Below are 21,144 nucleotides of genomic sequence, written 5' to 3'. Positions count from 1 at the left end.
TGTATTTATACTCATGGATTATAAATAGGTACCTTTAGTCTTAACCTATTTTTTTCATAGACATATATAGACTTATAGAATTCCAACTGCATGAATTTGTTTTTTATTATTAAGTATCCCGGCATAGGAAATTAGTGCTATTAGCTATTATAAGGAGTTACGGTAGGGTTGATAAGGTCGTTGGAAACTTGTGTATGTGTTGCAAGGTTTTTGCCACTAAGAACCCGAGTGATCACCCATCCGGGATTTAGTGTCAGTGGACGGCTGCGTGCCTACTCTCAATCAGTCAATCACATCGTGTGACTGACGACTGATATTGCTCAAAAACCTCACCACGCCAAGCCACACTATTAATGCTACGCATAGATACCCGTAAATATAATATTGTACATAATTTATGGTACCTACACATATACCAAGCAATGAAGCCGTGATGGGAAATGCCGAATTATTGAAATAGAATGTGAATTCATGTGACTTTTAATATAATAATTGATTTAGATATTTAATGTCATATCTATGAACCATTTCTATTCTGAATTCTGACAATCTGACCATTCTGTTCGAAAATCGAATTGCGACTGATGCGATAAATTACAAGACAGTGCTAATGTTCATATTTATTTTGTAATCGCGGCAGGAACGCAGCGTTAAAGATATTAATGTAATAACAAATATTATAATAGACATTTTAAAATAAGGTTTAACTTTGTTTGAGCCTTGGGTATTTCAACAATATAATTGGGTGGCTACCGGCAATGTTACCCCTCTTAGATAGGTACGTGTTTGTATTAGAATATTTATATATATATATATATATTGATTAGGTACTTACCTAGTAATTATAATGCGCACTAACATTAATAAATGAACATAGCCCTCGTATTTTCCAAACCCATTAGGTATCATGAACCGTCCTTAGTACCCTAAGTTAAGAGGACTCTAGTAGGTACGCTACACAGGCATTTCTCGTCTCGGTCTTAGAAGTGTGTAACAAAGCAAATTTACACTCAGCACCTAGATCACGTTTAGCACCGTTAGCTTAAAAATTAGAGTAAATTGACCTAACATGGATCTTGATAGTAAGAACATAATTTGTTTGTATCTGGGCTTTCTTAGGATGATTAAATATTTTAGCAAGTTTTGCGTACATAGTTTAAATTTAATGTTCATAACTCACTTAAAACTGAATTATACTTTTAAAAGACGGAGCCAACAAAATGCGTCCTCTTGAATAACTCAAGAACTAGGATTTCGATACTCCAAAATGTTCAGCTGATTAATTAATAATAGAAATAAAGTTATCTTAATCTTTTAAGTCAATCATAAATGCATAAACCATTGCACACGAAAAACGATTCTAGGCAAATTTTAAGTCAATCATAAATTCATAATTTATTGCATACGAAAAACGATTCTAGGCAAATACGGCCTGTCAGCCTATTTTACTAAGTTATAAGAAGGCATTATTTATGATACAGGTTTTTATTATTAAAGACATCCATTGCATTTGAAAATACTATTCTGTGAAAATATAAAAGTTTCTAATATCTACTCAAAAGTAATGTGACTAACCTACAACAGAGCAACTAAAATGGTTATTCTTGTCGTTTAAATTGTACAGATACCTATCTATTTAATATTTCGTTTTTTTTTTTAATATTAATAGGAATATATTTTAACTAAGGATTAAAACTATTTTAAAATATTACGGTTTCGTTTGTATTTTAAGGTTTTTGTTATTATTTTCATAAAATAGCATAGATATATAATATGTAGGGCGGGGTCCGTTAAATGACTTAGATTTTTTTCAAACTATAAGATAATTTGATTTAGAACTGGAGATTCTTAGGTTTTACACTTTTACGTGTCAGACCGTTGTCACCGTGACAACATTTTAGTTACCTACATATTACTTAATAGTTATTTATCCTAAGTGGCGTGGTGTGACGGTTGCGTACGTGCTCTAAGTTAACGGCGTCGGCACCGGCCGGTGTTACTAGTTTCTGGATGGATGACCGCCCTAGATTTTTAGAAACAAATCCTTGCCACACATATACAAAACGTGTTAAAACCAACCACCCGATATCTAGGCTCAAACAATTAATTGAGTTGACAATCAGAAGTATTTTGTTATTCATTGATAGAGGAGGACAGATTTTAGGACGCAACGTCACAGTGATGATGATTTATTTTTATTTTCCATAGGTTACACCCAACTTGTAGATAATTTAAGTGATTTTAAAAGTAGTTCATAGCAATATCAATATCCGCATCAGAGAAACATATGCAAGTATCGTTGGCAAAGGTCTATTTTTGTTAAGTCAAAATGTGGGATGTCAGCAATGTAAAGATTGAAGAGTGAGTATACTTAAAAACTTTTTCTTACATCTGTCACCTGATTACCTTTTTTTAAGAATGGCTAAACTGCAAACTTCATTTTTCTGTATTTATTTGTAATATTTGCCTATTTATAAATATTTATAATTTATAAATTATAACATATAAAATATTATTGCTTTAATATTAACATTTAAATACTATACACTTGATTAAAATATCCAATTTATGGTATTTAACTTATGTGTATGTTAAATGGTTATTGTTTCTCCTAGTCCTTCAAACAATTAGCAAATTTGAAATCAGTACACATGGAATTTTAAGGTTTAAAATATGGCTAGAAATAAGGTAAGGTATTGCCTCTACCAACTAAGAAGTTGGAGACATTTATTATACACTTCAGACCGGTGTGAGAGTTTACATCTGAAATAACACTAAAAAATACGAAAATAAAAATCTAAAAATTGAATATTATCACCATTATTTAAGTCAATACATAATCAAGTCAATAATAACAAACTTATTTTATCTTAAACAATTTCTAAAAAAATCTTTGTAAAGGCCAACAAAAAAATAAGACGGTGCATTAAAAATGTATGCAATTTTTGTACAGGCTTACATTTAAACCCGATGAATAAATAGTTATTATTATGTACAAAGTAATAATTATTAATATTGATATCTAATCAAATGCAAAACTGTTTTAAATATTTGAAACTGAGATGGAAAAATGCTTGTGTGTAGACTTATCAGGTAATAAATTGTGCGCAACCAAAACTTCTATTGGCATTTGTATAGCGCAAAATGGCTTTGTTCACTTGTCGACCAATTAAAAATAGAAAACAAAATTAAAAAAATTCTCCTAGTTATATTGTTCTGGTAAGACATAAGAAATGTCGTCCCATGGATGACGGTAAAGCCCTTGTTTTAATCTCTTTTGATCCATAAAATGTCCTAAAACAAAACAATTTATATTAATTGAAAATATGTTTTAGTACTTCTTAAGGGGATATCAGAGCACTGATTATTTTCACTCTCTGGCCTTACAAAACAAACCAAACACAATCACATAAAATTATTTTATTTTTGAGTAATTTGAAAGTAATTTATTACCCATTACAAATATGATAAAATTATAGAAATTAATATTTTTGAGAGTGTGACATATCAATTCGTCTAAATACTGTTTCAAAACTATTTAATATCAATTTCAATTTACAAATTTTTCAAATTCTAAAGCCTAATATAAAGTCAATCAATGATAAGATAAAATATAAATTGTCAAACCTTCAAAAACATTACCCCCTACAATTTTTATAGTAGGTGATTTTACTCATGAAAAAATTTAAAAGTGCTCATTTTATTTATGTTTAGCATTGGTATGAAAGAAAAAACAAACATTGCACTGACACCCTCTTAAAAATATCTTTCATATTATGGTATATTACTAACCAATAAATCCAATACTTCTTCCAAGTACAAACAAACTGTTGATTGAGCCCATATCAATGTACTCTTGGGCTTCTTCACGAGTGAAACTTCCACTATTTCTCAACAAATCACAGAATGATACAGCTATACATCCATCAACATTCAATATAAGATTGGGTTTTTTGGATGTGGTGATTTTTTCAACTTCTAAAGCATAGTTCAATAGTGGTGTGGCAGGGAAGTTTTCCAAAACAAAGTCTTTTATGATTTTTACTCTCATATCAGGATTGTTGATCTAAAAAAAAATTATTTTTTAGTACACAATTACCACCATTCATTTTATCATTTATATTTATTAGAAAATTAATGACTCACCGATTTTACACGATGACCAATACCCATAATGAGTGATCCCTTCTTACGCATTTGGTTCACAAATTCCATTGGAATCAATCCAGAGTCATATGCTTCAGTAAATTGTTTAGCGGCTCCATCCAAGGCCCCACCAAATCTGTCTCCAATAGTCAACAATCCAGAAACCAGAGATGAAACTAAATCTTTACCTGCTCTTGCACAGACAATAGTATTGTGTGCGCCAGATACAGCAGGTCCATGATCAGCAGTTACCATAAGACACATTTCAAAGAATTTGCACACATATGGTGGCAAAGAACGTTGGAACCACAAAAGCGATATAACTCCTCCAATACCCATGTCTGCTTTTAGAACATCACTGATTGGCATACCAGCATACAATAACTCTTGTCCACGTTCATCACAAATACTTGTCATAAATGAAGCTGGTTTACGAATTAGGCCAAGTTCACGAGCCCAAGAGTAGTCCATGGGAACAGTTGGCGGTGGTAATTCAGCTTGAGGAATGATAGCACCTTCTTTCACCAATTTCTTGTAAACATCATGAATAATATCACCCAAAAAGTCAAATGAAGTTGGTACAAACGCACCAGCCTCTCGAAGGCTGACATTTTTGGTAGTAGCGGTTTCTTGATCTGAGTTGGCACATGAACCAGCATGACCAAATTGAACTTCAGACGTAAACATACCTGGTAAAAACACATTGTTTTTAACTATATTTTTATTTTGTAGTCTGGTAATGATACGCATGCATGATGTGGTCAAGCAACTGAGAAAATGAAGAAAAATAGTAAAGAAAATATTTGAACTGGTATAAAACAATGACTTGGAAAGTTACCAAAGAAGAACTGATGAAAACCTACGGCAACTGTATAATAAGCCAAGCGTATTATGGTTTTAAGTTAGAAAGAAGTTGGAATGGACAAGACACGTCTCGCAATGAGAAGGCTTACCCATCAAGAAAGTCACGGAAATCAAATGAATGGGAAAAATATCAAGAGACAAACCTAAGAAAAGATGGTATGATACAGTAGAAAAAGATCTAGATAATTAATTCATCGTAGAATATGGAAGCTGGGTATGATAGAGAGAAGAGGAAGGTTATAATAATATAACATCCCCAGGGAAGGACAAGAATGGGCACTTGCCCTCCTTCCTAGAATTTTCAAGCTATTTGCTCTTTGCTCAAATATATTATCTACTCTGTCCACTGTCCATTTTAAATTATCTTTGCTCCCCCCCCTCCCCCATAGAAAAATGTCTAGGGATATAGTTGTGGTGCATAACAGTACGTTTAATGCCTATGAAGAATTGTACTTACTGGCACAAGTTCCAATACACCAGGCAACAAGTGGTTTTGTGATTTTCTTTTGAGTCAAAGCTTCACAAACCTCATACTCTTCAGTTCCCCCAACTTCACCTAACAGTACAATCATTTTAACTTCTGGGTCTGCTTGGTATCGCATAATGTGATCCATAAATGTAGTGCCCGGATAACGGTCACCGCCAATAGCTACTCCTTCATAAACACCATCAGTTGTTCTCGAAATTATGTTATTTAACTCATTAGACATACCACCAGACCGAGAAACATATGCAATACTATAAACACAATTTAAACAAAATATTTAATTTAAGTTTTATAGTCCTTAAGAATTGCCATATAAGTTTGAATATTACCTTCCTGCTCTATATAATTTGGAATGTAAAATATTGTCCATCATACCACCAGTGTTACCAATCTTAAAACCGCCTGGTTTTAATCCACCAACAGTCGCAGGTCCAATAACTGTAACTTTCTTTTCATTGGCCAACAATATTAATTTTCTGGTCATATTTTCAGGAATGCCCTCAGCAATAATAGCAATAGTTCTTATCTATAAAATTTGTAATAATATTAAATTATGCGAAGGTAGAAAAACAGAACGTTTCAGTCTTACTTGAGGATAGTTCAGAGTTTCAATTGTACTGTCATAAGCAGATCGCAAAGATGCAAAGTTTACTAAGACATCAGCATTTTGATGTTTCAACATTGCATCTTCCATTCTTTTGTACACTAGAAATTAGATAGAAATTGTTTACTTAGAGATTTCAAATTTATACAGGTTTAACTTACCAGGAATTAAGACTTCTTTATGTCCCCAGTAAAATTTCAATTTATGGTCACCAGTGAACGGATATACAAGGCATGCAACAGATGGTTCATGTCTTCGGCAAACAAAATCAAAATCAAGCATACTCTGAAAAATAAAATAGTCATATCTTAATTAGGTAAGGCTTCTTTTAAACAAAACATTAAAAATAATGAGCAAAAATAAAATATGATATTTGTTATTTACCTGTACAGCTCTAGTTTGCATTCCCCAAACAATAGCTCTAGTGTTACTTCCAAACAAAGGTTTAACGGAAGGAGCCGTCGAAGTTATCTTAGGTCGTACAGTTGATGTTACTGTTGGACTAGTCGCACCACTTTTAGAACCATCAACAACTTCTTGTTGTGCATTCACAGAATTTGAGTCCTAAACATTTTGTTTTTTTTTAATACTAACAATTAACTTAATTGTATGCCAAGTGTATTATCTTACCTGTCCACCAGGCAACAGAAAATTGGCTGTTACAGATTCCTGTTCAGTTTCTTTTGGTATTGGTTTTTTACCCAGAGCATACCCAACAATAGCTGTCATGTGGGTTTCTGGTCCAAATACATAAATGGGAATACGTAAAGTCTTTCCTACTTCCCTAATAATTCTAAGACCTTCTTGGTAGTTAGGACCAGCACGACGAACGTATATTGTGATATTGTGATCTAAAATTTTAGTCTGGTATTCTGTCAAAGCTGTGACGATACCTTTGAATGTTGCTGCTACATTGGTGAAATTTGCAATACCACCTCCAGTTATTAAAACTTTGCCGTCAGGATGTTTTTCTTGAGTCATTAAACTTAAAATGGTTTTGGCATATTCATAAGTTTGTTGTTCTGATGGAGCACCACTGTATTCTCCATAATTGGCTAATTCGCTAGCACCACCGTAATCACAAATGGTATCAGCATAAATAACAGAGGCACCACCACCAGCAACCATTGTCCAGATACGTCCTTTTTTGTTTAAAATTGTTAACTAAATAAAATGAAAAACAATTTGAAATTATTTGAAAAATCTTTATAAGCTTAGATGAAAACAATCAAAAATATTTAATACTACATTTTTGCTTTATTGTTTACCTTAAGTGAAGCTCCACTTTTAGCATCTAAATCTGCAATGTATGCTTCTTCTGGGAAAGCATCCCGCCCAAATGGTGGTGGGTATTCAATTTCACCCCAAGAAGCACGACAAATAAAATCGGCAGTAGAATCAATTTTTGCAGCCAAATCCAAGATGTATATAGCACTATCTGTTACTACTAATGGATTGATTTCCAAATATGTGAAGTAAAGGTTAACATACATTTTGTATAAAGCAACTATAAATGTTGCAATGGTTCTAAAATATATAAATTTTTATGAATTATAAAAATGTATTAGTTTTTATTTTACAATGATTTTACTTTTGTTTGGCTGGGCTGACTTTGGTCAATAGCTTTTCCAAGATTTGCTCCTCAGTTACATTTTGACCAATTGGTACTTCAAGTTTTAATGCTTTAGCATCAACATCTCCAATGTCTACACCACCCTCATGATGGAAGAGAATTGTATCAGCATGACGATGAGAGTAGATGCATACATATGCTTCTTCTTCCTATACATGACATTTTTTTTAGAGATGTTAATTTATTTTAAACAAGCAAGTTTAAATAAAACATACAGCCTTGTGAGGAATGAATGGTTCAATAATAAAATTTTTCAATTTTCCATTTGCTCGACCAATTTGTTGGTCTTTTCCCAAACGCTCTAGAATCCATTGTTTAGCTCCAGAATAATCAGTCTTTACTTTGATCAAGCCTAGTTTACCACGACGTTTGATCAATTGATCAGGTTTTGCAACTAAACTCTAAAAAATGTAAAAATGTTTATTAAAAATATTAAAATAAATTTAAAATAAAATATTAAAAATGAATACTTCAGCTTTAAGCCATGGGTTATCCAGCACGAGGTCTTCCCATTTTGTGCTTTCATTAACTGAAGCAAATCTGCATTTGACAGCAGACGTTAATGGAGCTAAATTTCTGTTTATGATATCTTTTCCGGTTGCTTCACTTATTGCTTTGGCTGACATAATGAATTAACTGAAAAATAAAATTTAGGTTATTAGAAAAATTACATAAATAATTATAATAATATGGATAGAAACATCCCATATACCCAAGGTTTTTTTTAAATTTTAGGTGTAATACCTATACAATTTGCATTGTTTGATGCAACACAAATATATCGTCTAAAAGTAACAAAAATGACAATATAATGATAAACATTTTTTATGAGCCACATACCAAAGACACTTATTAATTTGCTAGTTTTTTAGATTCTGATGAATGTACTGGAATTTATCGAAATAATACTATGATTTTATACTTCAGTATTTCCTCTAAGGGGAGGGGGGGGGAGTGAATCTAGTTGGTATTTTGGAGAGGTAAAAATGGAAAATTCCTAAGAGTTTTAGTTTTCAAAAGCATAGACAAAAAAAAAATAGGGGTCTTACGCAAACCCAGTTCTTAACAAAATTGATTAGTTTTTTTCAGTGTTAGTGTGTAACTAAAAAACTATTAACTGGAAATGCTTTAAATGTTGATAGATTTTCAGCCATAAATTAACGAATTGTCATCGAAAGATTTTCTAATTTTGTTGTACTTCAAAAACAAATAACTGTAAGTATATTTTCACCAAATTTTTATTTTACCATTTTCTGTACAGGTACAATTTTCAAAATATTTTGAGTTATTTATAGTAATTTTCAATTTTTTTCCTATAAACGTCAAATTTTTTCAGGGTGAATAAGCATGAAAATTGGATGTTGATTCTTGGTAAATTGTTATACTAACAATTAAATATCATTTAATATCAATCCTCATTAATTTCAAACACAATGACCAATTTATTGTAACCTACTGTACAGTAAAGCTGCGTATCCACCCTTTTATTATAGATTTCTTTTCAACTTTATAACAGATAATGAAAAAACCACTTGGGCTTTAAGTCCTTAGGAGAATTACTTGGTATAGTAATAGAAGCAACATTTTTGATTTACATAGAAGTTAAATTAAAAAATTGTTTAAAACATCAAATATAAATAGGCACAATATTTAAATAAAAAATGCCTGATTAACTGACTATTGAGCAATTTATTCTATCAATTTTTATAGTATTAAAAAAATATAGGCGTACATAAAAAATGTAGATAACACAGGGGTCATTAAAGGTCAACTTCATTTATAAGTAAACTTGAACGACCTTAAATATTATATATTGTTCTTAAAAATATATATCAGGCTTCTATATATATATAAGATCCTTATTGAGAATAATTTAATAAAAACAGTTTTTATTATTAAAATATATAGTATTATATGTTATGTTAGGCAAGAGTGAATATCAACAATTTGTTATTTGTCATTGATTCTTCATATTTATTTTATATCCCACTATTCTAATATTATATTTTGAATTCATACATAAAATTACATAATGACTTTGAGGTTTGGAACAAGGATAAATTATGTATGACGTAGAAGTATATTGCACAAATTAATGAACATAATATATTAGATTATTCTAAATACATCAATTTAATCCATGCGTAATTGATTAATTAACAACTCGTTAAAAGCAGTAAGAATGGAACGTGCTTTAAAAATGAATATTAAAACAAAATGTATGTAGTATCCATGATTTTCTATTATTCTTTAATACATTTAATATAGCCCTTCAAATAAGTGGATATACAATATATGTAATGGCACAATAATGTTTTATATTTTTAATATTATTAAAGTAATGTATTATATGAAACTCTTGCTTAAGTAATTGATTATGACACTTATTATGTGATCCTCATATCGATATTGATTGCAATAATTTTATCATTACAAAAAAAATAATATATATATATTATAAATAAACATATTCAGATAAAGATCATATTTTTTTGTTTACTTCAATTACTTAAGTATGTACTTATAATAATTTATAATTTGCCTTATTTTGGTATTGAAAAATTAAATCATTTAAACAATTATTATATTTTCTTATTAAAGATTTAATAAAAAAATATATATTTTGTTAGATTTTAATATTTTAGAAATAAATCAGTTTTTACCTAATATAAGATTCGCTCACCCTTGCGAGACTCACTTTGATACCAGAACAAAATAAGTAGTAATTAAAACCAAATGAACCATAAGCAAAGTAGGAAACGAAAGCAACATTTTTAAAAATTAACTATTAACTTTATTTTGCTATTTTAATTTTACATATTATTATTCATTATTTTAATTTTAGATACATATTTACCTTACACTACAATTACAATATTTGCGATAAATGTGAAGTGTGATAAAGATTGTTGTACATATAATTAATGAATTCAAACCATTACAACACATATAGGTTTTTTGAAACAAATTTATTAAAAAGTTTTACCAAACGTGTCTTTTAAACAATTTCTATCCAACCCCCTCCCCCCTTGAAAGTTCGTGGTTTACACAAAAGTAAAGTCTTCTAACTTCTAACTGTTTTTCAATGATTTTAGATATTTCCGTTCCAGTCAATTTCGAGTCTTATATATAAACGAATGAACCCAGTAGCTGTGAGTCTTATACAAGGCCATACAATGAACTTTCATAATTTGAAATTCTATGGTATTTTCTTAATTACTCGAATATTCCTTATACTAGTAAAAACAACCCATACTAAATTAATTATTGTTTTGTTAGAGATGTTAAAAATAAATTTGAAACTAATTTTTTTAATTAAATTTGTGAATATATTATGCTTTAAGCCATTTAAAAAATAACAATTAGTTTAAAAATGATTATGTTGAATAAAAATAATATAATAAAATAGTATAATATAATAATGATGAAAATATGAAGCTGTCATCAATGACAATTAAGTTCGAGAAAATATTATCAACAGAAAATTACACATAATAAACAAAACGTCAACATTGTAGGCTGTATTTAGGATTATTATTCCACTAAAATGTTTACTAATTATAATCAGTCACTACTTTTGGTTTGTTCTTAGAGGGCGGGCCCACTCAGGAGCTTGACTAAGATCTCAAATCCATAGATCACCAGTCTTGAAAGCACTTGCAAATTGTTTGCTTCAATATTAATTAAATTTTTTCAATTACTACGCCAATATAATTTTTCGAAAATTATAGAATATTAGGATGAGCAACTAGCCTAACTATGGGTAGTATTGTTTAATTTTCATACTAACTTAAAATAACTGAAAAAAAAATGTATTAAACATTAATTGTATCAAACAAACTAAATGTTGTATAATCCAAATAATATATCTAAATAAGAAAAAAACGTATAAAAAGTAAATTACCGTCAGTATAATGTTTATGTTGATTAATGGCTGATTCCGATCAGTGAGATCGTTAAAATATATTGACTGTGTTTTTATGAAAACACAGTATTTAGTTAATAATAACGATTCACGACTATGCAGTTAGCAATGAGGCGAACAGTGAACACCGTCGATGGCGCGAACACAACTGACACGATTGGAGAAAGTTATTAAGCTCGCCCTTTCTTACGTGACCAAGGTCGCAACAATATCCAAAGCAATATTATAACCTATTGACTTAGACCGGTATAGATAATAATGATTAAAGAGTGAGAAGCCTGTTTTGTTGGGTCAATTGATCATAAAAAAGCCGTTGATAGCAAATCTTCAGGTAAATAATAAAACATTTATATTCTAATCAAAATGTTCTTAAAATTTGATTTTACAAAATAATGATAAAAGTGCTGTTATTTTTATACACTATTAACTCTTGAAATAAAAAAGGATTTTAATCACAATACAAAGTGACCTAAGTATTAGAAAATTTCTACTTGGAAGGATAAATGTGATACACAACATAAGTTTAAAATATATTTTATCTATAATATTGATACATCGATATATACTGCTATTACAGAATTCGTACGTCAAAAAATATATACTCAAATTGTATTTCCGACTGCCCTCTAACATATTAAGATTTCTAGATTGGCGGAGATATTTTTTTTAATAATATTAGTTTATACGATCTTAATATATGAGCAAGTTTTTAATTTCCATAAGTTTAAGAATAGGTAGGGTTTTATTTGTAGCTATTTATTCTATTCAAAATAGGTCCTGCAGCTGGTACCTACCTAATTAGTTTTATATGAATATTTTATCATACATGCGGAGTATACAGCATACGATAAAAAACGGACGTGAGAGTGAGATCGGAGTAATAGCATTGTAATACATATTGAAACAAATATTCAATGTTTTAATGACATTAAAACATTATACCTAGGGTACTTGGAAAAAAAATTGAAAATGTTAAGCACAGTTGAAAAAACAACTTTTATTCAATTGAGATAACGGGACGGTTACGAGTTGTAGTTAATTATATATAAAATATAAATACGGTTTAAATAGAAACTTAATTAAAAAATATTTTGAATGTATTACCTGAAAGAATAATTTCTTGTAAATAATAGTACTTACTTAATTTGTTAAAATTAATTTAATATTTTATTCAAACAAAACTTCTCTAAAATTGTTTAAATTTTAATCTTTAACTGTTTAGTATTTGTGATGCTGGACGTGTTACGTGTTTATTTATTTAGTTAATAGGTACAAAGGCCAACTACCACTAAGACTAAGAAGTTGCTTGCAATTAATAGCTGAAGGTCGTCATCATAATTCAAAATTAGACTAGAATTCATTAATATAAAACTTTTAAATAGTACCTATATCTACGTTTTACAAAATACAAGTAGGATGTAGGTATATTATTTCGTTATCATCAAACCAAATTTTAAGTCAGCAAAAAACTCGTCATGTTATAATATGTAGTATTACAAGTTTTTCTACGAGTAAGAATCTGGTTAGACTTAACTTATAAATAAGCAGGAAACCAATGACACGCATGTACTAGATACTTTTCTTTCGACCTTGTTGAAAGACAAGGTCATATTTTTCATAAAAGTTATTAAAATACGAAATTTTTAAATATGACTTTTAGAAGAAACGCAATAATATTAGGCGCTAAAAACATGAATGCCACGATGTATATTACTTGTACCTAACCTACCCCAAATACCTCACGTAAACATTTTAAAAATATTTTACATTTATTATATTCGCATTAAAAACAGAAAATCAAATAACTTTATATTTTCAATATTAACGACTTATTTACAACATATTTGAAGCAGTTTTGGTAAAATGAAGTAAGCTAACTTAATCAAATATAATATTATAATACATTTCTTTTTCATACACTTATGCATTTTTACCGATTTAAGACATATATCATCACAAAATTTTAATTAAAATTAAAATAATGGATATCTAACTAATGGATAATTTTTATTTAAGTTATTATTTCCTAAGAACTAAAATAAATCTTATAACTCTTGCCGATTTCACTTAAGTTATATTATATTATACAACGATAGAAGTGAAAGTAAAACGAGTCAACACGATAAAGTAAACAATATGATGTAAGGACATAGAGAAAACACGGATTAACGAATTATCTATTTTTGTATCATATTTGTCGCTATACAGCTGACATCGAATACTTTTAGACATATAAACTGTTCAGAAGTACAATTAAGTAGGTATACGAGTATTTCATGCGAAAAGCTAACAAATGTATTTAGACTGAATCAATAATAAGGTCAACACACATAAACGAGTGCAAACATACCATTTTACCATTGATGTTATTATAGTTTCACTCTACTATTCAAAACTCAAAATAATAAAACTATATAAAAATATAAAATATAATAAATAATAAGTAATAACCAATTCAAAAATACATAAATATATAGTTAGTCGATAGCAAAAAGTTTATTTAATTTAAAATGTTGATGTGTTTAAAGTACAAGTGTGAGAAATAGATACTAAAATAAATGAACTAAAGTTACTCCAAGGACTCCTTGACATTGATAAACCCTAACCCTGCTGGTATCAATTCGTATTTATAATGTATAGACGCATTACTATCTGACGTATTATTAATACTAAACCCAATAATTAAAGCATTTACGAATCTCAACGTAAGCGAGTAACATCTGTAGTAGATAATACAAGAGGTGTGATTGACTACGGTCGACTTTTTTTCCCATATTACAATAGTCAATGTTATAAATAGTAAATCAGTTCATATGTATGTTTTGTTGTAGCAATTAGTAATAACCAAATCAATTAGTACACAATAGAATACAAATAGTATTGTAATTAATTTAATAATTTACATCGAACACCAAAAAGTATACATAGTTAAGTAAGTCGAAGTAATGCGAAATAGTTTCGTCCCCGGTTATTGGTACAAAATAAAATGTATTTATAAATCAATTATACTTTAATATAAATTACAAGTACCCACAATTATTATTAAAATTACAAATTAAAAAAAAATTATTCTAACTAATTAATCTTTTATGTTTAAAAAAATCATAGTTTATTACTAACATTATTACAAAGCTAATGACTATGTACACACTACACACATATAATATGATATAGATTAATACATTTGATACAATACATTAATAACCAATAAGAGATAACAATACACTTTTGTTAAGAAGGACGACATAAATATTAAGGATAGCCAAATCAAATATTGGATTTAAATAAAATAATTACAGAAAAGACATTAAATATGTCTCTACGGGACAAGCAGAATGTAATGTTATAAATTATAATACGTAAATCATAACATTTGATGAGTTAAAAACAGCCTGTGTTATGTGGGCTCGCTCGGGCCGTAGTATATATTAGTATTATAGTATTTATCGGAGTATTTGTTAAAATGTATACAATTTTCTTTAATTTATAAAATAATAACTAAATCATACAATTTTAAATTTTAAGATTGGTTGAAAATAGCAATGATTACCTTATTCGACTATAGTTTTATGAATTACAATAAGCGATAAGAATTCTAAAAATAGATTTGAATTTGTCATCATGTCTACTTGAGATTAACTTTCCCAAATTTGTAAATCCCCCTATATGCTAAAAATATCGTACTAAAAAAGGAAATGGAATATTACAATTTTCAGAGAAGTTAGTCTATACCTTATTACAGTGATTTGCGATAGGAGAAGCTGAAAAAATATTTCCAGTAGCATTATACTGGGGATTGACTGGCACGTTCAATTTAATTAAATATAAATAATGTATACGAATTATTATCTTTACTTATTTGGATTAAGGCTTCAACTACTAAGGTCATTGGCCTGAAATTGTGCGGGGGAGGGGGAAACGGTTGGTTGGAACACGTTTGTATGTGTGGCAAGGATGTGTTGCTAAAAACCTGGGTGGTCACCCATCTGAGTGCTAGCAACGACGGCCCGGTACGTTCAGGGATAACCGCAGATTGAGCGTACGACCGCACTTCACCAAACCACAAGAATTATTTTATAAATTATATATTCGAAATACGATTAATAATTACCTATATGTTAAAAAATGTTAATTTTTTAAATTATCTTATACCCCAAAAATATAACTACACATTATTTAGATGAATAAACAGATTAAAACAAATGTCACGATGCCACGATATCGAGGGTTATAATAATAATGATTGTATATGTCAATTGAAATGAAATTATTACAATATTACCGAAAATATTAACTAGTTTTTACAGCATTTTCTGATGTTACGAGAAATTGCTTTTAGGAAGTCTTCAACACTTATTTTATTATTTTATACTATCGAATAAAGTTGATTACGTTTATTTCGATTCACGATAGTTGGGAACATAATCTTGAAATATGATTATGATACATACATTTAAAATTGCATTTATTTGATTTTTATATAATTTTAATTATAATTAGTTTGTTGACGGAAACAAAAAAATGTGAAATTAAAAAGATGCCCCACTGGAAACCAGAACATTGAAATACAATCTGTGCCCAGACCATAAATGAAAGAAAGAGTGATGTTGTGACACCTTAGGAGGTGTGTTAAAATGTGGAAAAATTCGTGAAACTATTCACAATGTTTGTTGGATAAGTGGAAATATAATATGTAGGTAGTAGGTACCTCTCCTGGCAAAAAACGAAAAAAAAATGAATCTATGAAGTGTATTTGGAACAACTTTGCTATACATAGTATAAATAAGGTTTCTTTTATAAAGATAAGAATAGACGGTATAATATACGCTGTCAAGTGTGTTTTTGATGTTTCATGGATACCTTTTTAAATTACAAGCAACTTAATTATAATTAATATTATTAATTATGAATTGCGTTGAAAAATTAGTTTATTATTGAACGAGCTTATGGCTTTATAGCCGAGAAATTCTAATTGTATAACAAATAAATAAAACACTTAAATTGAATAAGATTATTATAATTTAATTGATGAATGTAAAACTGTTTAATTTATCCTTATATATAAATACTTGTAAATTCATAAATATTTTATTTAGGTAACAACTTCCAATTCCGAAAAGTTAAAAGGTAATTGCCAAATTGAATAAAATCACGATTGTAATATGCGAGGAGGATCACACAAGGGATACCAATTTTACAATTCAAATTAGTAACCTCTATAATTATATACTGTAATTTTAATACAGTCAAGAATTGGTGAAGAATTTGCAATATTTTTATGTTGCAAGTTACTTACATTGTCTTAGATCGATAAAATTAAAATAAATTAATAGTAAAACTCATTCTATTTGTATAAACAAGATAAAATAACAATAACATTTAAGGGGTCGCTACACGGACATATGTTGTCTCCGTCTTCCAAATGCGCAACATTGCAAATTTTACGCTCAGCAGATCACGTTTAGCTCCGTAAGTTCAAAAACTAAAGTGAATTGATCTCTTGTAAAATTTAAAGGTAAGATTATTATCTCGGGTATCTCGTAGGCTTTTTATTATATTTTAATTTTAACATGAGTTCGAAGTATTTTAAAATGTACAAACAATTTACAATTTTAAAAGACTCATAACTCGCTTCAAAATTAAAATATAATAAAAATTGTATGAGACGCCCTAGATATTAATATAACCTTGAATTTGTATAAGAAATTCACACAAATTTTTAACGGAGCTAAACGTGATCTGCTGAGTGTTAAATTTGCTATGTTACGCACTTGTAAGACGGAGACAAAGAATGTACGTGTAGCGTCCTCTCTTAATGTGCTAGATCTATAATACAATTTAGTAAAATAAGATTATACTAGGCACCTAAGCTTTTTTTTAAAAAAACCTCACTAGCTATTAAGAATAGTCTTAAAATAATTAATAATAAGGTATAATTGTATATATTATATAAAAAAACAATATAAGATAAACCACATATTTTCCACTGAAGTTAAAAATTCAAATAAATTAGACTTCTAGATACATGCAAGTATATAGGTACTCAAGTTATTAAATTTTCTTGTTATTTATTAGAAAAAAATCAATTAAGACAATTAGATAATTATTATTTAATTATTAAGGTAATATTTATATTATTTTTCAATAATGGGCCTTCATTATTACTCTAGTTATCTATAATTTTACATAATAAAACAAATCCCTTTTTTGTGTGTGTTTTGTCTATTAATTAATTGTATAGCCATAAAATTATTGTAAGAGTACCCAGATTATCAGTTTGTGCTTCACAGCTAAAAGTTACTTTCTACAAAAATTATTGGTCCATTTTGAGTACAATTTAAATATTTTAACAATTTTAGAATATTAGGACACGGGCAAATATCATATTTTGTTTGAATGAATAATTACTATCTAACACTTATCTATTATTAAGTACCTATTTATTATGCCAGTGAAGGTTTTAATCACCTAAAAACACTAAAAATGTATCAATACCAAAAAATGACCATATAAAATGTTCTAACATAAAAGAATTAACAAAAATGTTAGATCATAACTGTATGCTTCATAATACCTATATGTAAGTATAATTACAAAATAGAAACAACAACAAATAATCAAGATTAACTAATACTAGGTACAAAAATAATAAAATACACTTAACATTACGTAAGAAAAATACATCTTACTATTTACTATTATAAACTTCCTCTTGTCTGAACTAAGCATACAATTTAAAATCTTAGCTCGGGTAACATAGGTGATATAGTATAATTGATTTGCTACCTATTAAAAAAATTAAGAAAAATAATAAAAATATTTCAACATTAAATTGTATTGTAGGTATATTAAAGCATTTCACGAGACATGAATTTTGAGCAGATTATCAAACAAATAATTTGAAATGAAAACTGTTAAATCTACAAACAGAAATAAGACTGTACATCTTTCAACGCCATAAATAATCAGATACCGAATTACCCACAGTAAAACAAGATCTTTTGAAACTCATCCTATATGATAGGAATGCCCGATAACCTATATTTGAAATTTAACTATTGAGTTTCTGATTTTTATTTAAATAAGACAAGTATGAAGTAGGTAAGTAAAATAATTGATATGAAATTGTTGAATGATGATAAGTAAAAATGACAAATACAGTGTTGGGCCATTACATTTCTAAACAAAAATGGAAGTTCATAACTTTAATATTTAATGTATATGTACTGTGAACTAAAAAGTAAAATATCTTTTGATGTAAAGTCTAATATTGTGACATAAAATTAATATAGGTAAGTTATTATTATGTATATTAGGTATCTAAATAATCATATTGATACAAAATGCAGCTGGTAATGTGTTATCATAATAGTTAATATTTACTATCATTCTTTAGCAATGATTATATTTCCTTATTACTTAGTTAAACTCCTTCCCTTAAACTTACTTAGAAATCCTATAATCTAATACCTGAACTACCTACCTATAGATAGTTTTACACAAATACTGTGTACGTGTATAATGAAATAAAAAGGGTAGGTACTAGTGATAGGTACACTACACACAATTTTGTATAAAATTTATCTAATTTTGAAAAAGACTCCTGAATAAATATAAATAAAATATATATATATAAATATATATTCCTTGATTTATTAATTTAGTTGACAGAAATGTGTAATGTCTGTAAAAATACGATCATATTTTTCATTAATCTCAACTTTTAAATAATTTGTCATTACCTACCCAATGACTTAGCATTAGAATCAAAATTGTACAGTTTGGCTAAGATAAACCACAATACATTTATTTTTTATTTTACAATCATAAACAATTATTATCAATTCATTATATTATACTCCAAATGGGAGTCTTTGCCACCCAATTAAGTGAGGTCAAGAAACCCAAATACGAGAGCAGATCGAGACGTCTTATGCACATTATAAATTATAATACTGCAAATCGTCGTCGTACGTCGGTAGCAATAAAACTTCATCATTATTTATCCATTGATATAATAAAACGACGCGAACAACATCGGCATAATACAAAATAGGTATTGTATAAAATAACAATTGCAAGAAGTAACACAATCATAATATAATAATATAATGTAATATGTCATATGAGTAACGAAATAAAATGCTTACATTGCGAACAATATTAACTGTAGGTGTTGTAGTATCTCGACGTGAACGCGATTTATTCGTACCGCCTTGACGCGGGAGTGTAACAGCACTGTAATTACAGTAATACAATATTAACGTGTTTGGTCTGACGTCGGCGTCGGCAGTTTAAAGCGAAACGAATGTCTTCTAAATTAAATTTGTTCTTGGGACAAATTAGAGACGACGATTCAAAAACAAGTAAACGACTGACCACTGACTTAAAATTGTAAATTTGTAACTACTATTACTATTATTATTATTATTATTATTATTAGTCGATGTCGATGTCGACGTATGGGAAGAATAACCCGTACGGGAGCGATAGTGAATTTTCGGTATTCGATAAAAGTGTGGAACACGAACGAGCGATGGTGATTTAAGCAGTCAGTTAACACATTGCCCGGAACTGGTTGACAGGAGACCCAACAACTACGACAACTCACGCCACCGTAACGGGAAATGTGGCAGGTAAATTGGCCACAGTGGTTGTTATCACGGCGGACGGCTTACAGTGCCGCCAACGTAGCCCGGTTGCCCCCGGTCCAGGATACACTGCAATAGGGCGGACGACTCGTTTTTCAGGCGGGTTTTTTACTTCACAGTTCACACAATCACACTTGACACCCGACGCCCGTCAATCGTCATTACTCATTAGTCATTATTAAAATTTAAAATGCCTTATACCATACACGTACGCGGTACGTCGAGCATAATAGCCCATAATAAGTTATTACCGATTATTCAATTCCTAATTTCTTATGCGATGGCGTCAAAACGGTATTATATTAATTAATAGGTCCACATCAGCAATTCTCGAATTATTTATATTTAAATACTGTATTATACTATGAATTTATGATCTAATAATTAGGTAATATTTATCCAATAGTTACATATCTAGCAGGAATTTATTGAGCTAGGCACAGTGGCATTAACTAGGTACTTGTAAACGATCAGCTTGGAAAATTATTATTTTCAATCACGATTAAAGATATTATTTTAACTATTAGGTACACGGTAGGCAAATGGTTTGTACTTATAGACTATAGTATGGCAATATAGAATCACAATATTCATTGGCAAGTGTATTTTTAGGACTTTATATTTTTCTTATTAATAATCATTCATTATACAGTTAAAAAAAAAATGTATTGTCCAAATTTTCTGCCTTGTCCCAATTGTTGAGGCCGTAGCCCATATATTATATAACCTATATCCTGTCGCTGAACACAGATGATACACTTCATATTATTGTTACTCATTAAGTATTGACGTATTGTATTAATTGTATTGAACATTTATTAGTTCAACAAACGT

The 21,144-nt window shown here is 29.1% G+C and overlaps 1 protein-coding gene across 2 annotated transcripts; it reads right to left on the bottom strand.

Moving 5' to 3' along the window:
* Positions 1 to 2,684: 2,684 nt before the first annotated feature.
* On the bottom strand, positions 2,685 to 20,256 carry LOC111041780 (ATP-citrate synthase). 2 transcript variants are annotated; one of them, XM_022326192.1, is made up of 14 exons: positions 11,639 to 11,821; positions 8,205 to 8,370; positions 7,950 to 8,135; positions 7,693 to 7,883; positions 7,370 to 7,628; positions 6,732 to 7,265; positions 6,486 to 6,665; positions 6,263 to 6,386; positions 6,087 to 6,202; positions 5,827 to 6,023; positions 5,468 to 5,748; positions 4,147 to 4,835; positions 3,793 to 4,066; positions 2,685 to 3,294 (listed from the first exon to the last, which is right to left on the bottom strand). In XM_022326192.1, exons 2-14 carry the CDS (start codon positions 8,358 to 8,360, stop codon positions 3,203 to 3,205), a joined length of 3,279 nt encoding a protein of 1,092 aa, XP_022181884.1. In that variant the 5' UTR covers positions 8,361 to 8,370; positions 11,639 to 11,821; the 3' UTR covers positions 2,685 to 3,202. The 2 variants fall into 2 exon arrangements, with proteins under 2 accessions (XP_022181884.1, XP_022181885.1); XM_022326193.1 differs by lacking the exon at positions 11,639 to 11,821 and adding an exon at positions 19,810 to 20,256 and having other exon boundaries at positions 3,009 to 3,294.
* Between the last annotated feature and the right edge of the window lie 888 nt (positions 20,257 to 21,144).

This window comes from Myzus persicae, unplaced genomic scaffold (genome assembly GCF_001856785.1).
Source record: "Myzus persicae strain clone G006 unplaced genomic scaffold, MPER_G0061.0, whole genome shotgun sequence".
Taxonomy (NCBI): domain Eukaryota; kingdom Metazoa; phylum Arthropoda; class Insecta; order Hemiptera; family Aphididae; genus Myzus; species Myzus persicae.
The sequence above is the reverse complement of the archived record's forward strand: the minus strand, read 5'-3'. Positions and strand labels throughout refer to the sequence as shown.